This window comes from Galleria mellonella, unplaced genomic scaffold, assembly GCF_026898425.1.
Source record: "Galleria mellonella isolate WM207_F2 unplaced genomic scaffold, CSIRO_AGI_GalMel_v1 utg34, whole genome shotgun sequence".
NCBI classification, from domain to species: Eukaryota; Metazoa; Arthropoda; class Insecta; order Lepidoptera; family Pyralidae; genus Galleria; species Galleria mellonella.
Genome location: NW_026442081.1, coordinates 1,141,110 through 1,169,005, shown reverse-complemented (window position 1 = coordinate 1,169,005; position 27,896 = coordinate 1,141,110). Strand labels below are relative to the sequence as shown.

General features: G+C 33.0%; 1 protein-coding gene and 1 pseudogene across 1 annotated transcript; both read left to right on the top strand.

Annotated features, from left to right (window-relative positions):
• The first annotated feature begins 8,753 nt into the window (after positions 1-8,753).
• On the top strand, positions 8,754-21,153 carry LOC128201097 (uncharacterized). Its single transcript, XM_052896791.1, has 11 exons — positions 8,754-9,014; positions 11,443-11,508; positions 11,720-12,073; positions 12,176-12,470; positions 14,400-15,884; positions 16,030-16,300; positions 17,185-17,411; positions 17,823-18,046; positions 18,774-18,911; positions 19,560-19,758; positions 20,119-21,153. The coding sequence occupies exons 1-11, from the start codon at positions 8,754-8,756 to the stop codon at positions 20,466-20,468; spliced, it is 3,870 nt and encodes a 1,289-aa protein (XP_052752751.1). The 3' UTR covers positions 20,469-21,153.
• Positions 21,154-22,344: 1,191 nt separating this feature from the next.
• On the top strand, positions 22,345-27,283 carry LOC128201096 (probable asparagine--tRNA ligase, mitochondrial; annotated as a pseudogene).
• Positions 27,284-27,896: the final 613 nt, after the last annotated feature.

Here is a 27,896-nt window from a genome sequence, read left to right as displayed (position 1 = left end):
GTTTACACGAGTAATCCGACCGAATACCACATTTTATTGATTATTAAAATTTAAATATAATATCATCATCATCATCATCTCAGCCATTACCCCTCCACTGCTGGACATAAGTCTCTCCCATAGACTGTAATAAAGAACGGTTCTGAGCCACCTGCATCCACTGACTCCCTGCAATGCATTTCAGGTCGTCACTCCATCTAGCGGGGGGGGGGGGGGGGGGGGGGGAGGTCGTCCTACACTACGTAAATATAATATAGTACTATTTATTAGGTTCTTTCAGCAATTATTAATTAATTTGTTATAATATGGCATCGGCGTCGAATAAGCAATATAACTATACTGTATAGTTCAGCAAAATCCTAAGGAATTTGATTTACATGTAATATTATATTGGCGTGTGGTCCCGGCATAGAATTGGCCATTGCTTCCATTCCCGTGGTTGGTGGTAAAATTGAATGATCAATGGGATGATGGGAAACAGCGACCCTCTTAATAACGAAATTCTGAGGTAACAAACACAAAAAAAAAATAGAGGCGAATACTATCCAAATAAATGCCTTCCTTTTTGGTATTGATTGAATATGTATAAGTTATAAATTCAGAAAAAATTACCACATACACGTCATATTTCGAATAGAGAAGAACATGAGTTACTTCTTATTGTGATCTCAGATAAAATTATCCTGGTCATGCAGACAGAGTCAAGGGCAAAATATATAGGCAAAGTAAACAAATACATATTTTTATATTCTTCACAAAAAGCAGTGAAGAAAACTTACCCTACATATTGTTTTGACAATGCAAATTTTAATAAATGCATTCTCAAAATTTTACCAGAAATTTTACAATGCATAAAATAAACATTCAGGTATGTCTTAAACCGCCAGTCATTGAGCGCCTCAATTGTGTGACGTATTATGTACCATTGGATAATTTCGTGCAAATTTGCACGTAGTCAATGTTATCAGGAACTCATTAGGACGGCAATAAAAATGAGTAATTTAGTTTGGAAAAGCTGTTAAAGGTATTACAAAATATCTATTATAAGAGGTGCATTAGATGGTAACCGTGTTTATTTGTGGATATTAATATAATTGCTTTCTATATAAATATGTACCTAAAAGCAATGAAATATTTCATGCCACCTAATAGTGGTAAAATATGGGAAATTTAATTTCATCTACCTAATTTTTATGCAGTTAAACGAACACTCAAATTATGGAATGAGCTCACTGCCGAGGTTTTTCCAAGAGACTACAGCATGGGGTTCTTCAAAAAGGGGTAAAAAGGTTTCTTCAGAGTAATACCCCTGGTATTGCAAGCGTTCATAGGCTACGGTAACCGCTTACCATCATGCTATATATGTTTGCCATCACAGTGGTATAAAAAAATAAAATTTTAAACTTTGAGACGTGACGTACAGGTGTTAAATTTGTCGCGTGGTAATTTAAACCAGACTTCAAAAATGAGTTAATTATTATTAACGACTTTTTGTGTTATGAGTCTTTTTTAATAAAACAAATCTTAGTTAAATGTTACATTCATACGAATTATATCAAGATTCGATCATCATCATTCATTAACATCAATTAAAATTCAGTCATACCATTTTAATCATTTGAAAGTCGATTAAAAACTTCGTTTTTTATTAAAAGTTCCCTCTTGTCGGCGCAACTAATTCATGCATTCTCTACCAACCTGCTTTATCCCAGGCCATATCTTTGACCTCCCTAACAACGACGTGACACCTAATGTTTCTTTTGCCCTCTATTTTTCTTTCCACTATGATCTTTAAAAAACTGTCATGACGAATAAGATGGCCCAGCATTTTGCCTCTTCTATTCTCTATAGTTTTAATTAATGTTTAAATAATTTAATAATATTATATAAACTAACTTTAACATAAAATTAATAATATATATTAATATAGTGAATAAATAATAATATAGTTACATACCTAGTACATACATACATACCTAGTCTGGCTAGTTTTAAAACAAAACTTAAGGACTTTTATTTGAGCAAGTTGTCATCTTATTAATATGTTTATATGTCTGGTTAGCATACTTATTTCTTGTATACTTTTCGTGAACAGTATTTATATATATTTTTATTTATTTGTATAGGCGTTTATATGCATGTATATATATATATATATATATATATATATATATATATATATATATATATATATATATATATGTATGTATGTGTGTGTATTTAGAACTAACAAAATTTTTCATCGCGCCTTCCATCAAATTGTTTATAATTACTCCTTTCCATCCAAAGGTTGCCTGGAAGAGATCGCTCTTAGCGATAAGGTCGCCCATTGTTTTCTCATTGTGATTATTTCTTGTAATTATTTATATTTATATTAAGTTTACTATTGTAATCTTTTGTAGGAAACAATAAAGAATATCTATCTATCTTAATTAATTAGCTTAGTTTAGTGTTTCCTTTATCTGTCCCATGTAGTTATTACATTAGTTTAATTAAAAACTACCGAGTCTAAAAACATGTAGCGTAGCATATTTTATATGTGCTACATGTTTTCGGCTTTCAAGTAGCTGTTTCCCGCGGCGTTGTCCACGTGAATCGATATATAAAATATTAAAAATACAAATTAAAATATGCTAATTCAAGTGATCGGTTATTTTAAACAGTTTTATGTGTGATTCTTTACATTGATGTAAGTTTTTCATTTATAAACAGATTGAAATAAAATAAACACTAAATGTTAAGTTGCGCAAACAGCTACGCATTAGTGAAAAATTCTTTAGGTCGGAATTTGGACGTCTCAAGTATTAAAATAAAAGGCTAGGCTATTAGGATTTACTTGAAATTTATGTCAGTCTATGCCGGTCTCCGTTGAAGTCTTTTGTTTTCTCAAAACAATTTGCTTTTGTATATCGAGTGTCTTAGCGGCTAGCGAGAATACTGCTCAAAGAGACCGCAATAACACCCCTTAGTCATAAAAACAAAACCTAATAAAAAAAACCTACAGACCTATTTCAAGTATTTGAATGCTTTATAACACTTTCAAATGGAGATTTTATCACAAAAAAAAAACTTTGCACAAAAGGACAAAACGATACCTAAAGTAGGTCTAATGAAACGTATTTATGAATAAGGGCTTAAATATCTACAGTAATATTTTTACAAACAACTATTTTTATTATTTTATTGTTTATTTCTATACATACTGTCCCAAAAGAGTTTATTAAAATTAGGTATAACTACTAACGTATCCCGAACGATCTTGTAGTAATATATTTTATAAAAAAAGTAAAGAAATATAATTAAAGATTACAAACCAAAAAACCGACTTTCAATTTTCGCAATCCCCGTTATTTTGATTTAAAAACTAAACTACTGAAGCGATTTTCATACATTTTGTATGCGACCAGTGTGAAGTATATCCTGATACTGACGGGACTCATCAGCATCATATCATATTTATAAATAGAATTGGTCACATTAACCACCTTATTTATAAAAACTAAAACCTTCTAGAAACCTATTTTAACTATTATACGATTATTTTCGATACCGCTGTCACCGGTACCGATGCCAGCGGTTGAAACGTTCGCCGTGGTGCTGGGGCGCGCGCAGAACGTTGCGCGCGCGTCTGCGTCGTTTGCGTCGGAGCTGTGGGGGCGGCAGGGCGGGTTTGACAGGACTAAGGAATTCAAACAACTGATCACATCGAAGTATGATTTATTACTGCTCCTATAATTAAACGATACATGTTTATATAAATGCTTACTTACTACGTCACATGCGCTACCAAAAATACAATAAAAAAGAAATCATTAAAGGTTCTTTTTTATATTAAGATGTAAGGTATTTTTTTTTAAACAGTGGAATAAGCATTGAATACCTAAAACAGATTATACGAACGATACAATGTTCTGTTTTAAAAATAGATTAGTATGTAGTAATACATTTCTTTTCTCTAATCATCCTATATGCTCTGGTTCATATTACCAGACACAATCAGTAACAAAAGTGTTTTCCTAAACATTATTTCATTATGTATAATAAACTTTATCAAAGGACGATAAACCACAATCCGTGATAACCATAGGTTCTTTGACTGTTTTTAAATACTTATATCGTTGACACTTGTCACATTTCTTTCCTATTCACAAAACTAGCTGTGTGTAGACCCTAGGTAATCGAATCATTTCCACAACTCTTGTGTGATCAGGCCAATCGTTGCTAGAAATTTCAATCGCCGTAGGGCTCCCGCTTCCATTATCAATCTGATTTCTTCGTTGAGCTCTTATTAACACAGCCATAATATTTTAATTCATCTCTTTCAAATCCTCACTAGTCATTTCTAATCGTGACAATGTATCTGCAGCTACGTTGTCCCGGCCCTTCACATACACTACCTTTAAGTCATATTCATGTAATAATAATCTAAATTTGGTTAACCTGCTTAAAGGATCGGATCATGTATACAAATATACTAATGGTCGATGGTCTGTTTCTATAATAAATCGTTTTTCATAGAGATAAGGTCTAAAATATAGGTATCTACGCTCGGTATTGTTTAAGCTACGACTGGCGTAGGCCACCGGTCTACGATCGCTATTACATAATACCGCTCCCAGTGCATGTTCCGATGCATCTGTTTGTAATATAAAAGTATTTTATTAGTTAATTAGTGATGTTTTTCAAATATTAAAAGCATCTTGGCAATCTTTATCCTAGTGAAAAGTAACATTTTTTCGACATAAATTATTTAAGGGCAAACATATTTTAACAAAAGTAGAGATAAATTTCCGATAATAATTAGAAAATGCGATGAATCTCTTGACTTAATTTGAATTATTCGGGGCGGGGTATTTTTTTAAAACTTTAATTTTTTCAGGGTCGGAGCTAATACCATTCCAATTAATACCAAGAAATCGCATTTTTCCGGATTAAGCTTTAAATTTACTTTTCGCAATCTATTCAAAATACCGATTGGGTTTTTGTTAAGCATATCTAAGTTACGTCCAAAACATATTATATTATCTAGGTATATAAAACATTTATCATAATTGAGTCCCGACATGGCTACTGTCACGCACTCGGTCTCGTCTTCAATCCCATCGGGAAGCGCGTCATCTGGTACTGGCCCGTCGGCGTCGTATAGGCAGTGTACTTTCTACGCTCCAGTTTTAATTTCGCTTGGAAATAGCCTTGAGATAAATCTAGTTGCGTGAAATATGTGGAACCAGAAAGTGATATTTGTTATATTTGGTAGCGGAAATTTATCGTCCAATACACATTTATTTAATTTTCTAAAATCAATTACTAGTCGCCATTTCTTATTATTATCATCAGATTTTTTAGGAACCAATAAAACTGCTCTGGACTAATTACTCTTAGCCGATTCTATGATATCATCAGATAACATTTTTTGGACTTGTTTTTCCATCTCATTCCGCTGAGAAAACGTTAGTCTGTACTGTTTTGTTTTGTTTAACTGTATATTTTGTTCATAAATATTACAAGTTCCTAATTGGTCATCCGACAAAAAATATACGTTAGAAAATTTTGCACATAAGAAATATAATTAAAAGTAGGAGATAAAAAAAGAACAATAAAGTTAATATTGGAAAAAAGAGTGTTTGTGTATGTGCGCGCGCGTGTGTGCGTGTGCATGCCTTTTTACCCCTTTTTGAAGAACCCCATGTTGTAGTCTCTTGGGAAAACCTCGGCAGGAAGCTCATTCCATAATTTGAGTGTTCGTTTAACTGCATAAAAATTTGGTAGATGAAATTAAATTTCCCATATTTTACCACTATTAGGTACATATTTATATAGAAAGCAATTATATTAATATCCACAAATAAACACGGTTACCATCTAACGCACCTCTTATAATAGATATTTTGTAATACCTTTAACAGCTTTTCCAAACTAAATTACTCATTTTTATTGCCGTCCTAATGAGTTCCTGATAACATTGAATACGTGCAAATTTGCACGAAATTATCCAATGGTACATAATACGTCACACAATTGAGGCGCTTAATGACTGGCGGTTTAAGACATACCTGAATGCTTATTTTATGCATTGTAAAATTTCTGGTAAAATTTTAAGAATGCATTTATTAAAATTTGCATTGTTCCTTGATTGTTTCTCTGTCTACGGAATGTTAGGGATAACACTGTCAGGAAAAAACAATATGTAGGTGTAAGTTTCCTTTACTGTTTTTTTATGAAGAATATAAAAATATGTATTTGTTTACTTTGCCTATATATTTTGCCCTCGACTCTGTCTGCATGACCAGGGTAATGTTAACTGATCACAATGAAAAGTAACCCATGTTCTTCTCTATTCGAAATATGACGTGTATGTGGTAATTTTTTCTGAATTTCTAACTTATACATATTCAATCAATACCAAAAAGGAAGGCATTTATTTGGATAGTATTCGCCTCTATTTTTTTTTTTTTTGTGTTTGTTACCTCAGAATTTCGTTATTAAGAGGGTCGCTGTTTCCCATCATCCCATTGATCATTCAATTTTACCACCAACCACGGGAATGGAAGCAATGGCCAATTCTATGCCGGGACCACACGTCAATATAATATTACATTTAAATCAAATTCGTTAGGATTTTGCTGAACTAGGTGACAAAAGGTGCGTAAGTTTTCCAATCACTATGAGCGGTTAAACTATTAATGCGATAGATGGTTATTTATGTATTATTATTATTATTTATTCATTAGTACATATATGTGTACATGGCGGACTTAATACTAAAAACATTCTCTCCCAGTCAACCTTAGGGAAATGTCAGAATACTCGAATGCGGTATTAGTTATTATTGATAAACATACATACTAAAATTACATATATCAACAAATAAATATACATAAATAACAAATATAAGATATACACATATATAAGATATACTGTACTATGCACGAAAGTGAGAAAAATAACATATAGTACTTACAGTTCAATAAAGTATAAAAATGAGAATGAACGTTTTTAATAAAGACGGTTTATGTATATATTTTTATAAGTAAATTTTAAATCATCACCATCCACTGCTGTACATAGGTCTCCCCCTTGGGGGTTTTATTGATTTATTTTTATTTATATTTTATTGTATCCAAAAATTACATTATTATTAGATAGATAGATAGATTTATTTGCCAGAACATTGTTTTTACAGATATTGATTTAGTGTGAAGTACAAATGTTCGCCTTATAGTCTAAAGCATGCAACATCATTATTGGCTATGTACAAGTTACATTACAACTAATACATACATATAAGTTACTTTACATCCATTATTTATTCGATTAATAATAATAAAATTATAATAGTATGTTAAAAAATCAATCATTAACAAAATATTAGATTCAGTTCAATGTCAGTGCCAATTAATATTAAAGTACAAATTATGTCATTCTGTAAATAATTATTATATTATTTATATATCAAATAAAGATATACAGCAAATGAGCTTAACTGCGTAAGAGTTCCCATTCAGCAAACCTATTAAATTAATTATAATTATATTAGGAATATTAAGTTGTGGCCATTACTGTAGTATCATGCTCGAAGACACCATAATATTGTTTGTTATCAATTACTATGGAGGGGTAGTCCTGTGGACTGTTGTAGTCGAAACACTTGACATTGAACGAAGGGCTGTGTTAGTGCGCGTACGCCTTTTGAGCTAGTTGTGTTAAACTGTTTTACGTGAAATTGTGAATTCAATATTTCGACATGAGTGACTATTACCGATACCGAACCAGATACAGTGTAAGTACCTTATTAATATTATTATAATATTTTTTTAATATTATAAAGAGGAAAGATTTGTATTGTATGTAAATTTTTTCAAAACTGTCTCAATTTATGTAGATTACTTTTTGAATTGTTCAAATCGGTTATTTCATATTACGAATTTAATAAGTCATAGAAGTAGAAATAATAACGCTGTCGCGTTGTACATGTTATTCATACCTATTTATTAATCCTTATCCAAATAAATTATTTTGTAAACTATTTTGATCTAGAGGACATACATTTTTTTTCACAAATTCAAAAGCTTATTAAAATTTTGTATTCTGTATCAATTTTATGATTTAAACAATAATTTGAAAAAAGTTTTGTACAAATTTGGATTTTGAGACATTTTTTACATTATGAAATGCAAAGAGCTGTAGGGATGTTGACTTTTTTGATGTGTGTGTACCATATATATATATATATAAAATTTGAAATAAATATATAAAATGAAATTTGGAATAATTTTATATATTGCAGGTCGGCACATATTTCAATAGGAATAATTGAAAAATATTTATATTTCTTACACTGGGGCCCCAAAAGTAAGGGGCGTAAGGCAAATTTTAAAATTTACCTACTTGCCAATGGAGTATCGTATGAAACAGTTACATTTATATGTTTTAAAACTGATTTTTATCTATTTTGATGTTATATATATATTTTTTTTTACTTACAATTGAAAATATGTCGAAACATATAAAAAAAACGCCGAATGAAATTGCTAATTGCAGTATCGAGACATGCGAACATTGTTTACGGTTTACTAATTGTGCCAAAGAAAAAACAGATTATATCCACTTATTTATTTATGTTGGTATTGTTTTAATCCTAAAAATAATCCACTCGAGACTCGCGTGAAGTTTTTTCCAACTACTAGACAAGCGTGAGCTTAGGAAATGAAATCTGGGTTCACCACTATGAACCTGAGTCGAAGATAGAGTCGATGCAGTGGCATAAAAAAGGCACAACTCCTCCGAAGAAGTTGAAAGTGTCAGAATCGGCCGAAAAGATCATGGCGACTATCTTTTGGGATACAGAAGGTATTTTGCTGATCGATTATAAAGACCGTGGTGTGACTGGACAGATTGAAAGAAGCTATCAAGGAAAAAAGAAGAGGAAAGCTGTCAAAAGGTGTGCTCCTTTTGCACGACAATGCTCCCGTCCACACGTGCCATCTTGCGACGGCTGCCATTCACCTATAAGGGTTTGAAAAATTAGACCACCTACCTTACACTCCAGATTTGGCCCCCAGCGACTATTATTTATTCCCAAAAACGAAAAAGGAGCTGTATGGAAAAAAATTTGGCGACGATGAAGAAGTCAAGTCTGCAATTTCGACCTACTCGTATTTTAACAGCGAAGATAAACCTTTTTTTTTTCGATTGTATAAACAAATTATTTAAGAGATTCGAAAAATGTACTCGTATTAAGGTTAATTGGAGAATATATTAAAAAGGAAAAATAGTTTAATGTTTAATTTCAACCCTTTTCCGCAAACTCTTTGACCTCCCCTCGTAACATCAGATGCTGCATTATAAACTATTTATAACATAAATTAATTTCATGTTTCATTAAATAATTATTGATTTAATGATAATAATTATAATTATTATCATTAAATTGTTAATTGATGATGAAATGAAGTAGGCCGTTGTGATGCTATTTTAGTATAGAGTTAAATATTGAGTTTCAATTATTTCATGACATATTTTGTTCTCTGTATAATCTCTGTTTTCCAATAAATAAAATCAAAATCAGAGAAAATATTTATAAAGCTAAGTGGATCACCAAAGGAATAAAACGCAACGCACATGAAAGAAAACTTAGATATAATGCATATAAACAAAATGCAAGTAAAACTAAATCAACTTATCTTAAATATACAAAAATTCTAAATAAATGCATCACTTGCTTAAAAAGAAGGCATAATAGTAATAGTATTGTCAATAAGACAAGAAATAAGTGCAAGGCCACTTGAGATGTTATAAATAAAAAAGGAGAAATATAAGTGAACAAGAAATTAAATGTATTAAGGTTAAGAATAAAAAAATAAATGATCCTCAAAATATTGCAAATGCTTATTTTATGTCTTATACAAAAAAATCATGTAAAAGCTAATTGCCAGCATAAAAATATTCAAAACTTGAATTCATCAATATTATATTATAATACCTTGTACTTTTATTGGAGTCATTAAAATTATAAAATCTTTGAAAAATACTAGGTCTGTGGGTTTTGATGATATCTCAACTCACATATTAAAAAGAGTTTGCAAACGAGATTGCCACAGTGTTAACGTATATTGTGAACTTGTCTTTCACGCTAGCTATATTTCCAAATCGATTGAAACATTCAATAGTAATCCCACTACATAAAAAAGATGACAAAACCAAATTAAACGTTAAACATTACATAAAACTCAATATTGTCAAAGGTATTTGAAACATTGATGCTTATTAGACTGAATAATTTTATTAATAAATTTAATATAATTAGAAATGAACAATTTGGATTCCAAAAAAAAAAAATTGACAAAATTAGCTGTATTTTCTGTTATTCGTAAATTGACACATTATATAGACAATAAAAAGAGAGTAACAGAAATATTTTTATATAATATATATTTTTAGATAATTTAAATCATACAATATGATTAAATAAGTGCGAACGATACGGGATTAGAGGTCCTACTCTGAAATGGATATCAAGCTTCATCTCAAACAGTACTAATAAATAAATTTGACGATACAAACATAAACAAGAATTTTAAATCTAAATATCATTGTAGTCTATCGGGAGTACCACGAGGAAGTATATTGGGACCTCTGCTATTCCTTCTATATATTATATAAATGACTTGCCAGACATAACTAAACATCAATGTGTTTTATTTGCTGATGATTTATCAGTTATAATTTTTAAAAATGAAAGAATAAAATCTGATTATCAAAATAACTATAAATAACAGAATAAGAATGAATGAATGAGTATACTTTATTTGCATTATGCAATATAGGAAATAAGCAAGACAATTTATAAACACAACAATACAATAAAATACATATTTTATTTTTATTTGACGTTTCTATCATTTTTATTTATTTTATAATAGCTTTATTGATATAATGCATGACCCAAAGTGTGTTTAATAAATTGTAAGAGAACTTACTGAATTTACTGGGTACAGAGGAATAACACCTGAGTCCTCAGGAATGGCAACGCATGGGGGGTATCATGGGAAAAACAGTATACTCTGTTATGTCCATGGTACTGCTCATGTCTATAGGCGACGGTTACCACTTTCCATCAGGTGGGCCGTCAGCTTGTTTGCCATTCTAAGTTGTATAAAAAAAAAAAAAACTATGCCATTCTATTTAATTATAAAGACGTATGATATTATTTCATAAAAATTAGGTCTCTTAAATTTCCAGATACTTTTAGGTGGCGGTGTAACAATAATTAATTTGCGGTTACTATGAAAATATTTAGATTTTTTAAGACACTCGGAATTGCAAACAAATTGACGGTCCACTTGATGGTAATTTGTAAACCTTGTCCATGACCAGCCCTATGTACATCATATAACGCTCTGAATGTCATAGTTTTTTTTTTTTTTTTTTTATTGTTCGCAGATTACAAGTGTGATAAAACCGCCCACTGTGCCGTCGACGATGCCGGTTAGGCAACGCCTCGGGCCGGTAAGTATCTGATGCTTAAATATCTGATACTAAATATTGAAATCAATTACTTGCTACGGTAATTAGTGAACTATATTTTTAATTTTCTGCGATTAGACTCTGAATTTGTATTTGAACGTAGGTATAATACATATATTTTTCAGCTATTTTATGTTAACAGACTCGTCGCTATATGCAGTGGACGAATGTTTCAATATGATCTTTGTTTCAGCCTGTGAATAAGCTTAGACGCATAGCGCCAGTGAGTGGTGCACTAGCGGCCGCCCGCAGGGACCCGCGACTGGCGCGACTGCGAACCGCCGCGGCGTCCGCGCCAACCGGGCCCGCCGCGGCGCCCGTGGTGGCTCCTGTGATGCCGCTCATACCTGTAGTGCCTCAAGTGCCGATCGCGCCCAACGTATTCGACATTAAATCTCTCGAACATGTTGCTAAACGCAAAAATGGGATCACGATAGACGTTCGGCCCGACGAGGCGCCGCAGCGCCCGCGCGACCCGCGCCGTCGCGACCCGCGCCGCCGCGACCCGCGCCTCGAGAACCGCGACGACCACCCGCGGAAAGACAAAGCGCGGCCCCGCGATGATCCCCGCCCCAAGAAGGCGGACGACGCCAGCGAGCGGAAATGCGACGTGCGCCGGAACGACGTCCACAAGAAACCCCAGGAGAAGACTGATGCTACCGAGAACACGATCAGTGACTACATCGAGAAGCTGCCCGATCCCAAAAAGATCAACAACCTCCCGCCCATACCCAAAATAAATAGGGGCGAGGAGGCAGACAGGGACTCGCCGGTTCCGAATAAGAAACGGAAAGGGTTGTGCGCAGAGAGGAAACAGAAGCGGGAGGAAGCCGACGGCAAGAGCGGCTCGAGCGAGTCCTCGCCGGAGAAGAAGTCGCGGAGCAAGGAGCTCAAAAATTACCACAGAGAACGGCACATGAGAACGAACAAGGAGAAGTCTGAGAGCCAACACCGAGACCGAGCAGGATAAGACAGACACTGAAAATGATTCATCAAGTAAGATATCATTCAATATTAACAAAATGCGAGGTTAGGGCCGATAGAAAATATAAAGTTAGTCTTCGGTATTTTCTATGATCTGTGATATTAAATTATAACAGAGAGCCGGAAGTATTGAGGTTGCACTTGTGTGAAAATAAAATATTTTACAACTCTTGGAGTACTCATATTAATTTGTTTTACGTCGGCATATTATATAACCCGTTATTGCTAAGTTCCGCAAAATACAAAAAGTAGATAAGTTATTTTATAGGTTGTAGTTAACTTAAGTATCTTGGCACGGTCTAATTTGCAGTCTTATGTTGATTACAGTACTACTCTATAAGCACTTTTCCTTTGCACGGTATATTACTGATGGGCTTCTTTAATTTATATATGCTATATTATATGCCCAGGGTAGTGTATTTTTCTCTCTCTTCTCTGTGTCTCTTCCCTATCGTAATATCCGTAAATGACCGCCAAATCCATGATTATTTCTAGTATCAATTTTGTTATACAGTTGGGGGAATAGTTTGATGATTAATTTTATTATGATTTTTCCTAATCGATTCTTGTCTTGGAAATTGGAAACTGATTATATGAGTAGTATATATATATTATATATTTTGGATAAAAAGGATTTACAATCTTTTTTTAAACATAACTGTTAATTGTTATACAATTATAGGACACTATGGCTTTATAAATTGGGAGGGTAATTTTTGTGAAAATTAATTTATTTGAGGATAAAGAAAACTTGTTTAGGAACGTAGTATTTTGTACATCTTGGAAGCAGTTCTTAATGTAACGCTCCAACTGGGGAATACTATTTACTATATAAAATGCTCATTTAGTATCCAAAAATCTACATGACATGTTATAGGTAGGAAAAGTGCTTACTGTTAAAAACATTGTCAACACACATAAACTTGATAATTTTTATTACCACCTTAATTTCCATTCCACTGTATGTTACGAAGCTTTTCCTGTTTGAGTTTAGAAGTTATTAAGTATTCATGTGGTAAGAATATAGTATTCGACTTGTATCAATGACGGCTAGACGAATACCGTATTTGAAGATTTTTTAAAAACCATTCTTCGTCAAATTGTGATATCTTACGTTAATTATGTAGTATATTATTTTATCTAGGATATTATTTCAAAAACTATCGAATACTGTATGGTGACAATGAATGTCTTATTAATAAGTATAACTTACTTCAGTGATTTACATTATTAGTACATTATTATTTAATTTTTACATCGTCTGTTTTTGTATTTCTCCTTCATATTTTGCCAAAGTATGATCTTGAGCCTCTTGCATCATTCATGTGACATATTTGAAGTCATCAAACCCCTTGATGGCGCTGTATTGTAAGGGGGTGTGACTGTAACCTGGGGTTTTTTTATTTTTCATAATTAGACTGAATATGAAACGGTTGTATTTGATTTGTTGATTTCCTTGTCAGTGCAAATATATGCATATTTTTATTATTAATTTAACTACACAAATGTTTTTTCCTTTTTTACATTTGTATATACTATTCGTAGATACTAATGATCTGTTTTTCTTTATTTGTCATAATTAAGAAATAACTTGGCATATTTTTTTATGAAAACAGTAAAGTCGATTCTAAAGTGTCATTTCTCTAAATTTAAATTATTTTAATAGATTTAGTCAAAAAATTGTTATATAAATTTAGTTTGTGATAGTTCATAAAATAGTATATGTTTATAGTTTAACTGTCCACTGCGGGTAGTTGACACGCTTGGCAGGCGTCAAATCCTATGCAGGTCTAATGTAGCTGTTAAAGAACAGTTTTTGTCAATCATAACAAATTGATTATAAAACGATTTTCTTTTTATTGTATTAATATTTATCATTTTAACATCAGGTGTTGGAAAGAAGAGACGTCGTACTCTCAGTTCCGAAGATATAGATTTGAGAACCGATAACACAGATGACTCCGACACAGAGGACCATAAAAAAACAATATCCGGTAATAACATGCGCCAAGCTAAAGAACAGTCAAGTAATGGCCAATTGGACAAAAGTCCGTATAATGCTTTAATGCGCCAATTACTGCAGCTGAACGAGAAACTCGAATTAAAAGAAGCAAAACAGCTGGAGTCATTAGAAGTGTCCGAAAGGAAACTCAAGTCGCATACGATTGATGAGAATACGCATACGATTGATGAAGATATTGATGAGAGTACCCCTGTCTTCATAGATACCCCATCAGATAGTTCAAATTCGGAGAATGATAAAGAATATAATATAATTATGAGAACGAATACAAACTCCATGGATGGATGCGATGGTCCCCCGCCTACTGATGTACAGCCAATGCCTCCGGCGATGCCGATGTTCCCACCATTCACGCCCATGTGGAGAGGGCAGCCCAGACCGAGAGTCAAAGTGTACGGACCGCGAAGATTCCGTGATCCAGCACAACAGTTCTTTAGAGGAAAATTCGACAAGAGAGCGATGAGACCACCGTTCGACCCGCGGCTACCGTTGCCCTTACCGACGCCTACACCTGGCATGTGCCAGGGAGAGAGCCCTCTCCAGCCGTACGAAAGGACCGTGTCCCCACCTCCTCTCGGCGCGCCAGGAATTGCCATCCCACCTACAGATTTTAGAATTTTAGAGTACATAGATCGAGATCCTGTTAAAACGATCCAAATCGATGGAGTGCCGAAGGAGATTAGATTTTACGGAGAAACAGCTGTCATCATGATGGACTGGGATGATCCAAGAGAGATCAAATTCTTGCCCGGCTGCAGAAGAGTTAGATTCGATAATAAGGATTCCGTAGTATTATCTTTCAATGAAGGCTACAAACAAGTGGAGATCGACGGTCAAGTGTTTAACATTCGGTTTGGGGCGCCGACGAGGGAGCTTTATATAAATGGCAGATGGTACGAATGCATTTTTGGTGGTCAGCCTATCGGCACGATCATCGATGGGAGACCTAGATTAGTGCAATTAGAAGGGCCGCCTCCCCAAGTTGATATCGGAAAGACTAAACGCACAGATCTAGTTGCTGGCAAAATCAATGTCATCGTGAACGCCACACAGAGGTGTCCCGTCTACCTCGATGCTAAAGTACAAAAGTTCTTCATCAATAGACACGTGCTCACGATACGCTTCGTGGATTCGTTGAGAACTGTTCTAATAAACGAGCAACCGTTTAAACTGGAGTTTGACGGTTTACCTAAACCGATATCGATAGGCAATGAAAAGTTTTTCATTAGATTTTCGGCACTCCCTAGTCACATAAAGGCTGGTCACATAGAAATAGCAAATATGGAAGGCACGAGAATGGAACCGGTCATGCAGCCGACACTCGGCTTTAACAGTGACAGTAATACACAAGGTAGGTTTTTTTTTTAATTATTTTAGAATTGTCATTACTGTAGATTGCTTTTTGAAATGATGTGTATTCAACATGGATGATGAATCATTGAAATGATGATGAAATGCATTGTTTATTAATTTAATAAAAGTAAGTACATTTTCAGGTGTAGCCATGTTAGCGAGTGCCACGCCTTCAACAATGGCACCCGCGTCTGCTTCAGAGTACAGTTCAGCTGAGCCGATGTTTCCAATCCTGGCCAACATAAATGTGAATGATTTGTTTGCTAAACTGGTTGCCAGTGGCATAGTGCAGGTCAACAACGAATTAAAAACTGAACCCAAGGAAGAGGTGAAAGAAGAGGCCAAACCGAAGGCAAAAGAGGATAAGAATGTCATCCATAAAGTTGATTTGCTGAGAAGTGAAACTTTGAAAGTGTAAGTAACATTTTATATAATCAACTTTCTCGTTTTCCATAATGTAAAGTATCCTAGATTTAGGGCCTGGCAATTGGTGTTATCAGTTAATTTAAAAATTTTCGCGTTGTTTACATATATTTTAAATATGCAATCGGGATTTAACGCGATAAAAAACCTTTGCAGGTAAATAGTACATCTGCTTTTTTATTACAGATATTGTATTACGTGTATTGCACCACGACTGCTTTAAGTCCCGATTATGTATTTAAAATTGGTGTGTTTATATAGCATTTAATATTAGTTTGTACTTTATATCTCTATCTTACTGTCGTTAATAATCGTTAGCTGAATTAAAATCAGAAAATTTTACAAATTTTCTATAAAATATTAAACCCATTAGTTCTTTTGTCCGTAAATAGGGAAAGTAGATAAAATTTTGAAAAATCTTTTCAGGGTACAATAATATAATAGGGTAATAGGACTTATAAAACTGTTCTTTTGCAGTTTTGCCGGCGTATATTAAATTTTAAAATATAAAATTTTATTTAACTATATACAGTGAACTCTCTATATTAGCGACTCATTTGAACTACTTTCAATAAAAAAATCTTATTGAGAAAATTTGCTTATAGGGGAAAAAAGAGTATAAAAAATACTTACCGTCTGGAAAATATTTTTCCTTACTTATTTTACTAACTAAGCTGAGTAGAATAAATAAAATTTAAAGAAATTGCTTATTGAGAGGTTGCTTATACCATATAGAGCGTTCACTGCACTAAATTTGAATGAAATCCATCGAGTCATTTAAGTGTGATCGCACGCATCTACGGTTAGCGTGGTCGCAATCTGTTGTGTTCATAATATGATGAGGTTAATGTGTTAATGTGCGTGGGCACGTGCAGGAAGCAGGAGGCGCTGGTGGCACGGCTGTACGGCGGCATGCAGTGCTCGGGCTGCGACGTGCGCTTCCCGCCCGAGCACACGGTGCGCTACTCGCAGCACCTCGACTGGCACTTCCGCCAGAACCGCCGCGACCGCGACTCGGTCCGCCGCGCGCATTCGCGCCCCTGGTACTACGACCACTCCGACTGGCTGCACTATGAGGAGATCGAGGACCTCGAGAACAGAGGTGAGAGGACGCCTCCGGTCTCTCTTCACGCATGGCTTTACTCTTCGTCTTCCACGCTACTGTACCCTTTGCTACTTGTTTACACTTTATACAAGTTTGTTGGCAAATGTCATGCAACCAATTTTTAGACTATTACTTATAATATGCTCATAGTCTATTACTTACTTGATTTTTTTTATATCACCGAGGTGGTAAACGAGCACTTTCCAGTTCGATCTGGAGCAATTACTATGGATGCTTGGTAACAGCAGGGGTATAGCAAACGCTTTGTCCGTCCTGAATTAAGCCTGTCTTTATGGAAAATATTTGCAGGGATTTTGTACCACAGAATATATTAGTACATCTCAGAATATACTGACGTTCATGGTATATGCATTGCCACATCTATAGTAATATTGTTTTATAATTTAGAAAAAAACTGGTTCGAGACTGTTGGGGCGGCGGGCAAGGGTATGGCGGAGGCGGCGGCCGAGGCGCCCAGCGTGGCGGCCGGCGCGCTGATTAACCAGCACTGCGCCGTCTGCGGCGACCGCTTCCAGCAGTTCTACAACGAGGACAAGGAGGAATGGCATCTGAGGAACTCGCTGCGCCACGACGACGACTTTTACCACCCGCAGTGCTTCGACGACTACAAGGTTGGCCTCTCAAACCAATACCTGATCTGATCATGTCTAATAGTACCTAATATAAATAAAAAATCAATTAAATAATATTTTTTATGTCGAATGTTTCTATTATTTGCGATTTTAAAATAGCATAACTATGAGTTTATTTAAATTGGGATAACAATTCAATTCAATTCAATTCAATTCAATTTATTTATTCGCTACAATACTACATTTTATTGAATATTTTTTATAAGTAACAAGAAGGTGTCATAAAATATAACAAAACAAAAAAAAAATATAAAGCAACAAAATAACCAATAATAATTGTAAAATATAACATTACAATTAATTTACAAATATCATTAATAACGCATAAAATATTAAAAGAGTATTTTAAAATTCATCAATTGAGTAGATGCATCTTTCCAACAAAAGAGTATAAAGTTTCATTTTCAAAATTCTCCAATCTTTAAAAGTTTTTAATGCATTGGATAATTTATTATGCAATTTAACCGCTTAAAATTTTGCGCTATGTTTTACGCCATGTACTGGATATCATATGCAACATCTTTTCGTCTAGAAATCATGCGTATATTTCTCTCTTCTCTAGTTTCTTTTGGCAGACGATAGACATCAATCAGGATACTTAAAAAGTATTTATCTACTAAACAATCATACGCATACTTGTTATTTGTCATTATCTTTGGCCATTATTAATGAGGATGTCTTTACATATATATGATTTTGTGTACAGGCATCGTTAACCAAAGAGAAGCCACTCCGAGAGTCGTCCATCGAGATCGAGGACGTGGACGACGTAATGTCGCAGTCGGACAACGAGTCTGTTGTGGAGGTCGTTAAAACTGACGACAGGAACACTCAACCCGTAGAGGTGAGTTTATAATTAACATAAATATGATTCCATAGATACAACAGAGTAGGTGAAAGTGGTTACCCTTCGTACACATTTTAGATTTTATTATTTTACTTTATGATTAATTGTCAAATTGATCTAGTTTATGTACCTAAGTGTAACAAATATATTGCAGATTGTTATAAAAAAGTTACCATAACATAACAATTATCTTTGGTTTTCCCTGGTGTCTCATCACTTTCTATTTTCTTCGCTTTCTTTTTCTTTTGTTTTAAATTAATTTCCTTCAAACTACGTTTTACTACTTTGGCTCTGGTTTTCCTTTCCGGTTCTATTTTTTTTTCAATTCTTTCTATGTCTCTCTTGCAGTTCAGTTTTTTCAGGTGTATCTGTATACATACGAGATTACTCTTCTTCCAAGGAGAAGAATATAATAAGACTCGTAAATTTTGAATGAAAAGTTCGTGAGGGTTCATAGGCGTTAGAGTCTCTTGATTTTATTTTCTTGACTCTGCTTTTCAACATCAGCAACGATCTAACGCCTGAAAAAAAGGGGTATGTCTCCATACCCTGTAACTTTAGCAAGGGTAGATCCCTAATATTGCGTACGGCAAAAAATTCACCTTGTACATTTATTGTGTTCAGATCGTGGAGGATAATGATGAGACGGTGGCTATGCCCCAGCCGATGGAGGACGACGGCGACGAGGATGACGTAGTGTTTGAGGCCCAGTCGGTGGAGCAAGTGGACGTGGAGGACGACGCCGACACCGACGACGAGACGGTCGAGCAGCGCCGTCAGCGGGACGTACTCGCCGCCATCGACATGGCCAACGTACGCGTCAAGATTGAACCTATCGACCCTGGTCAGTTGCTATTGCTTTACTATACAGCTCTCACACTTATTGTAACGTAGCTACGTCACCTTGCTATTGTTGCGGTTTCGATTCGCGTGCAATACAAACACTTATTCTGAATTGATGTTGAATCATGAAAAGAAAGAAAACTATTGGTCATAATAAATGAACTAAAACATACTTCAGTCCATGTAGCATACTACATATGATGTTATTTAAACTAAATAGCTAATGTGACAAGAAGTTAATTTTTACACACGCAAACCTGTCTTGTTTCATCCAGTTTCATAAATTATCATTGCAAGAGATTTCCATCAACATTACCCAAGTGATGATATATAGTCCTCTAATTTTAAACCTCTTCCACAGACGATGAGCCAATAATAACAGCAGAGGAGACCATCCCCACCGCAGTCGATACCACACACGTAACAGTGCTGTCCTCTATCGACGGGAACGTGCAACTCGAGGCGATTCCCGCGCCAGTCACCTCGCGCAGCATACGTATAAATATATCTAAGTCGATACCCTCTTTTGTGAGTAATGTACAGGAAAATAAAATGCTCGAAGAGATAAACATGGATGATGAGCCTCTGCCTCCTGGCGAAGAACCACAGTTGTCGTACAAGCTGAAACCGACGCTGGAAAATGTACAATTCAGTAGGCAACCACCCGCGAATAAAGGCAATGAACTGTCCGGACTCTGTTCTATTATGTGAATATGTTGTGATAAACAAGTTTTATTAGCAGTGTGAAATGAACGATTCCCTGGTTATGAAGTGTTCGTGAAACTTTTTCGTTCGTGATTTTGATAATTTTTCTGCATTTGAATAGAGTTCACTCCTGTGTTGGTCCTATATAATTATTAGTGATTTGCTCAACGACTAAAGTAGCCATGTTTCAGAATAAAATGAAAGTTGTAAAATTAAAAACATCAATTTGTTTATAAAAAATCTCCATTGGCGTTATTTTTAATAGAAAAATTATACTCGTATTGAAACGGTCAATTGTGTAAGCAGCTCTATAGATGAGGTGTGATGGTCTTTAGGCAAGTTATTGACTAAATTGCATAATAAATATATAGGATATACTAAGATTCAATCGTTTGCATCGCATGGTCGTCTCACATATAATTCGCCCTACGATCAGTCCGAGGTGATTAGATGAACTAGGTTTCAACATTTAACAAGTTGCTAACTGCAACTTTGTAACAGCAAACTTTGCACAATGATTTCGAAAATATATATATAATTAGTAACAGTCATACTACTTGAACTGGATCTTATAGAGCACAAGTCTTGCAAATAAAAATTTTACAAAAATGTACTTATCATCCTCTAAATTTAACTTACTATTCAATTATTACTTGCTTTCCTTTAGAGGTTCCTTCTATTTCTTTGTACTTCACATCGACTTGTTTAGTTTAAGAATAAGTATCTCAAATTTGTGTTTAGTTCTATGTTGTGTAAATAAATGTTTATATTATAAAATGAATTTGTTTTTTTTTCAATCAAAGCTACTAAAAGCCTACATATACGAGTAAATAGTAATCCCTCCTATAACACGGTAGATTCGTTCAGGAGTATTCTCGTATAAGGTGCTTGTACAAGTCCGTATAACGCGCTTGTATGATCTCATATAATGCGTTTATACGACCTCGTATAATGAGCTTATACGACCCCATATAACGCGCTTGTACGACCCCATATAACGCGTTATGTACAAATGATTCACGTTTAACTTTTCTCTTTAAAAGAGATTAAAATTGAATATTAATAAAAATAAACTATTATTAACGAAATATTTATTTATTTATTCATTAGTACAAATATGTGTACATGGCGGACTTAATGCTAAAAGCATTCTCTCCCAGTCAACCATAGGGATGTGTCAGAATACTCGAATGCGGTACTACTAATTATTGATATACATACATACTAAAATTACATATATAAACGAATAAATATATATGAATATCAAATATACTTACACATATATGATATATACTATATTATACACGAATTTGGGAATAATATAAAGCACTTACTGCTCGGTATATATCGGTAAATATGTATGTTTAATTAAAATCAAACTAAGAACATTTTAAATAAAAAAGTTTTGCATATGTAACTAAAAACGGTTAATTTGAAATAAATTTATTTATTTATTTTTATTTATTGATTCTTTATTACACAATAAAACTTTTTACAAGTGGCGAACTTAATGCCATATGGTATTCTCTACCAGCTAACCATTAGGTAAAAACAGAAAGCGTATAAAGGGCAGATGTGGTGAAAAATATGTGACACAATTATAGCAACATACTGAAATAATTATACATAATAATACATAAGAAATACACATATAACACATAAGTACTACTTATATGATTATATATTGATTGATATGTTGAAAGCCGATAAATATTTTTTCGAATTTAAACAATTATTACAAGGATTTAACTTAAAGTTAGCAATCAACGATCCAACGCGTCTATGTAGTGGTACATGTAATGATAATTTTGAACATAATATTAAAGATTGTAAAACTCGAATACTTGAATTGGCTCTCTCAGACCACACAGCGCAATTATTGATGTGTCCGGTCTCAGAGAAGTTTGGTAACCCATACTGGTATATAATGAAGCGTGATTATAGTAAAGAAAATATAGAAAAATTTAAGCACTGTCTAATGGCCATCTATTTCAAGGACGTATATAATACCGCCTTTTGTACTACATTATACGTATTGAAAATTGTTCAACAAATCCTATTATGTTGGTGCAATAAAGTGTTAAATAAATAAAAATAAAATAATAAATAATACTAACAATCCAAATACTGCATTTAATAGTTTTTTTGATGAATAAGTTATTTTATGACATGTGTTTCCCATTGATGAGAATCAGAATGCGTTCTTATCAACGACCTAAATGGATTACCAGAGGTATTATAAAATGCTCTAGATAGAAAAGAAAACTGCTTTGGAAATACAGAAAAGATCCAAATCCTCTCAATAAAAAGTGCTTCAAAACATATTCAATTAAACTAAAAAATATAATGAAATTAACAAAAAAAGCACAAAACAATTACTTTATTAAGACATCTAAAAACAAAACAAAGACCACCTGGACAATAATTAATGAATTTAAAAATAAAACTAAGAATTATATAACACAAATTAACAACGATCACAAAAAATAACCGATCCTAATAGAATAGCTGAATTATTTAATAATTTTTTTATTGAGCAAGTTAAATCGCATAATAATTTCAAAGCAAGAAATATGACATCGAATAATGTAAGTTCCTTATTCATAAGACCTACAAATCCAGATGAAATTTTGACAATAATAAGATCTTTAAAAGACACTAATAGCACTGGTTACGATGATATTTCAACAAAAATTGTAAAAGAAGTAGCTACTCAGATAGCACCAATTTTGAGCTATATTATAAACCTATGTATTGAAAATGGAACTTTTCCCGATAAATTAAAAATAAGTATTATAAAACCTCTATATAAAAAAGCAGATCGCAAATGTATGTCATCGTATAGGCCAGTAGCACTTATACCTATATTTTCTAAAGTAATTGAAAAGGTAATTTATAAAGATCTTTATAATTTTCTTGAAAAATATAATTTATTGGTAGAGGAACAAACTGGATTTAGAAAGAATAAAAATATAAATTTGGCTATATATAAATGTTTGAAAAAAATTATAGAACCACGTTGATAATAGGAAACCCGTCTGTGCTTCATATATGGACCTCTCAAAAGCATTTGACCATGTAGATCATGCGACCTTAATTGAGAAATTACACACATATGGTATCAGAGGGATTTCATTAGATTTCATTAAGTCATACCTAAGTGGTAGAACGCAAGCAACGCAAATCGACAGAATATGTCCAAAATCAAAAGTTGAAATCAATTTTATATCAGACTTCAAAGAAGTAAAATATGGCGTACCGCAAGGGAGTATTTTGGGTCCATTATTGTTTCAGATATATATAAATGATATCCCAAATATAACTACTAACCCTATGATATTATTTGCAGATGATAGTACCGTAATATGTAGTGATGACAAATCGAATGAACTTGAAATAAATATTAACAATACAATAAAAATATTAAAAGACCGGCTAAAGGAAAATAATTTAAGGATAAACTTAGATAAAACACATTTTATGAATTTTAGTAATCGACAAAATAATTTGACATCTTTTAATATTGATTTTAATGGAAAAAAAATAAATAAAGTGAAAATTACGAAATTTTTGGGATTAACGATTGATAATAATCTGATATGGAAACATCATATAGAAAATATTAATAGCAAAATAAACCAATTTTCATACGCATTACGCATGTTGTCTAAGATTGTTAATCAGACGAATTATGTTGAATTCTTACTAAAGTATGGTGTCATATTTTGGGGCAATTCGACCGTAATATCCCGTAATACCGATAAAATTCGCATTCAGCCTCACGTCACAGCATTATTTGATAAAAGTTTTTTCGGTATGGTCTCTAAAATATATAATAAATTCCCGAAAGCATTTAAGGAAATAGACAGTTTAAATGTATTTAAGAAAGAAGCAAAAGAATGTTTGACAGCCAAATGTTACTATACGTTGCATGACTATTACATTGATAAATATTAGACATACAATTTAATTATTTTTATGGACATTTTTAACATTTTATTATTATTTACTTCATTCTCGGCTAATTTGCCGGTTTTCTCAGACAACCCGTCCCAAAAACCTTTGGAAAAAAGAAAGCTGAGATCCCAACCCCTTTTATTACGTGTGTGTATGCAAATATGCATATATATTATTCATATGCTTCATGATATTGTTTTTATTGTTATAAGTTATTATTACTTTAAATGGACATGTAATTATTATTTTCATCTAATATATGTACCCATATTAGTGCAATAAATGATTTGAATTTGAAAAAAATTTAATTTATTATATTAATAATAAATAGTTATATTTATATATATGAATACACACATACATAAAAACTATAATAAACATTATTAAATATAGTAACTATAGTAGTAGTATGTAGCACCACATCCACCTTGTTGGCTGCTACATGTGCCTTCAATGCAGGGATGCCCTTCGGTGGGCCTGTATCTTCACCTTGTGGACCTTGGTTTGCCATTTTCTAATCATAATATAAAAGATATTTACATTATTTTCATATTTTAATAATATTATAGTCAATTGCCAAGTGCCTTTAAATAATTAAAAATGTTTAACAAAACCTTATTGAACAATGGCCCATTAAAGTTAATGGAAGAAATTACTAGAAGTAACTATTATAACAAAAACTGCTATCAATAAATCCATAAATTTATTTGTTACAGATACAATATATGAAACATTGCATAAGGATTTCTTATATAAAATAAGATATTTTTTTTTTAATATTATTGCACAAAATCGAATTTCAGTTACAAAATTGGTATAGCATCATAAATGTTTTTATTTAACATACATACATACATACATATCTGTCACGCATGTCTCCCATTAAGGTAGGCAGAAACAGTGAAACTTTATTTTTTTTTTATTTAATATTGTGTGTTATTTAATATTATAAATACAGATTGGGGTTGTTAAAATAAAAGCTTTTTTTTATACGACTTAGAATGGCAAACAATCTGACGGCTCACCTGATGGAAAGTGGTAACCGTCGCCTATAGACATGAGCAGTACCATGGACATAACAGTACACACACATACTGTTTCGCCTGTGATACCCCCCATGCATTGCCATTCCTGAGGACTCAGGTGTTATTCCTCTGTACCCTGTAAATTCACGCCATATCCCACTCGTGAAACCGAAACACAGTCATGCAAACACAACTGCTTTACGGTTGAAACACAAATTGGATAGAGGTACCCAAGCAACCGACTTTTGTACAAAGTCTCTCTCTGGTACCGCACAGTTCAAATATAATATATAATTTAAAGAAATTTCTTTCACAAAGCGACACAACGGATATTCATCATTCGCAGTATATTTTGGCTCAAAAACATATTTGACAGTATCTGGACAGTTGCATTTAGAAGCTATCTGTAGGGGAATGGGCAATGTTTACACTCTAGGACCCACATTCAGAGCTGAGAATGCAAGATCGAGACTACATTTATCAGAGTTTTACATGCTAGAAGCTGAGTTGGCTTTTTGTTACAGCTTACAGCAATTACAAAATCACATAGAAGAATTATTAAAGTATATCTTCATTGAAACGAGACATACAAATGAAGTTGATTTATCTCTGATTGATAAGGAGAACAGTAAACCACCAGCATGGTTGTAAAAAAAGTTTGCCACTCTCACATATGATGAAGCTCAAGATATTTTAAAGAAAAAAAAAGGATATTTTAAAGAAAAAATACAGAAAATGGAATAAATAAAGAACAAGAATTGGCGCTCATATACTACTGCAATGGTGCACCTGTTTTTATTGTAAGATGGTCTAAAGATCTTAAAAGTTTTTATATGAAGGAATGCCAGAATGATAATACCAAGGTAAAAATGTAGTGTGATGATGATGTAACTATCTCTTTATTTATCCCTTCTATAGCCCAAGAAAAATGCCTGATTACTCTATTCTTTCTTTTTTCGACTGCCTGAATAAAATGCAACGATAGAGCTGTAATGTATTCTATGACTTACTCTTTATCATGTTCATTTCTACAATAAAATTATTTTTCCAGGTCGATTATATTTACTCGCACCAATAACAGGCGAAATAGTTGGAGGCAGTCTCAGAGAGGATGATTATGACAGATTGAAATCAAAACTACCATCAGACAAACTAAATTGGTATTTAGAGCTTAGGAAGTTTGGTAACATCCCCACTGGTGGTTAAGGACTTGGTTTGGAGAGGCTATTAGAGACTATGTGTGGTATCACTAACATTAAAGATACACTACCAAGGAGATACCAAACCCTGTAATGTAACTAACTACCTTTGTATAAAGAAATAAATTTATTTATTATTATTATTTATTACTACCTTTTCCAAGATGGCCCCATAATTGTAGTATGTAGTACTCTGTGTAAATAATAAGGAAACCCTGTTTTCTTTATAAACAAAATGTAGATTTTAATATTGCTGATATTCTATGAATATCGCATGTGATAATTTATCAATGTATAAATACTGTTGTATAAATTAAATATTTTATTCTAATTCAAACATCATCCGTCAAATGGATGGATGTAGATATGTGCATTGTATTGTGAAAACATCAATTGTTACAAATTGTCTTAAAATATCTCAAATAGTCCATTTAGAATAGTTATTAGAAAACCAGATCAATTAAAAAATATTTAATTGACTCTACCAAATTGAACCCAGGAACTTGTACAAATTAATGTAAGCTGTCACCATATAATATAATGCCTATCACTGAGCCATGAAAGAGGAATACAAAATCTTTTTTTGCATTTAAAAATAAATACTAGATAACATTTAGTAATTAAATTTACTTATATATATGGTACAATATAAGTTACAGACCAAAAATTATTTTTTTACAGTGAATTGCTTATATAGAAAATTATTTGTAATCAAACTTAGATTAAGTTAAAATTATTTATTAATAAATTCTTGAAAATAAGTCTTTCTTTCATTTTCCATAATATTAAACTATAATTACAGTAATCTTCCCTATAACACGATACTCTTATAGCACGTTTTCATATTACGCGATTTCAATCCCTCGTATAATACGGATATTCCCCCATATAACGCGACGATTGAACATTGCCTTAATTTTCTATATGATGTTTCCATATCAATCCGAAAAACAGAAGGAACCTTGTAATTTTCACTTTTTTTTCCATTAAAATCAATATTAAAAGATGGAACGTTATTTTAATTTTTTTTATGCAAATTAGAATATATAACGAACTGACGGCCTTGATGGAAAGTTAATGTTGTGTGTAAATTAAGGTCGCATGATCTACATCGCCTATAGACAGACGAGCAGTACCATGGACATAATATAGTTTATACTTTTTTCGTCCATGATCCCCCAAGAAAATTATAAAGATCTTTATAAATTACCTTTTCAATTACTTTAGAAAATATGTATTGCCATACGATGAGG

Coding starts and splice junctions, on each gene's coding strand:
- LOC128201097 (XM_052896791.1), top strand. CDS start 8,754: ATGCAGTGGCATAAAAAAGGCACAACTCCTCCGAAGAAGTTGAAAGTG. Junction 11,509..11,719: donor TTAGGCAACGCCTCGGGCCG/GTAAGTATCTGA, acceptor TCTTTGTTTCAG/CCTGTGAATAAGCTTAGACG. Junction 17,412..17,822: donor CGAGGACCTCGAGAACAGAG/GTGAGAGGACGC, acceptor TTTATAATTTAG/AAAAAAACTGGTTCGAGACT.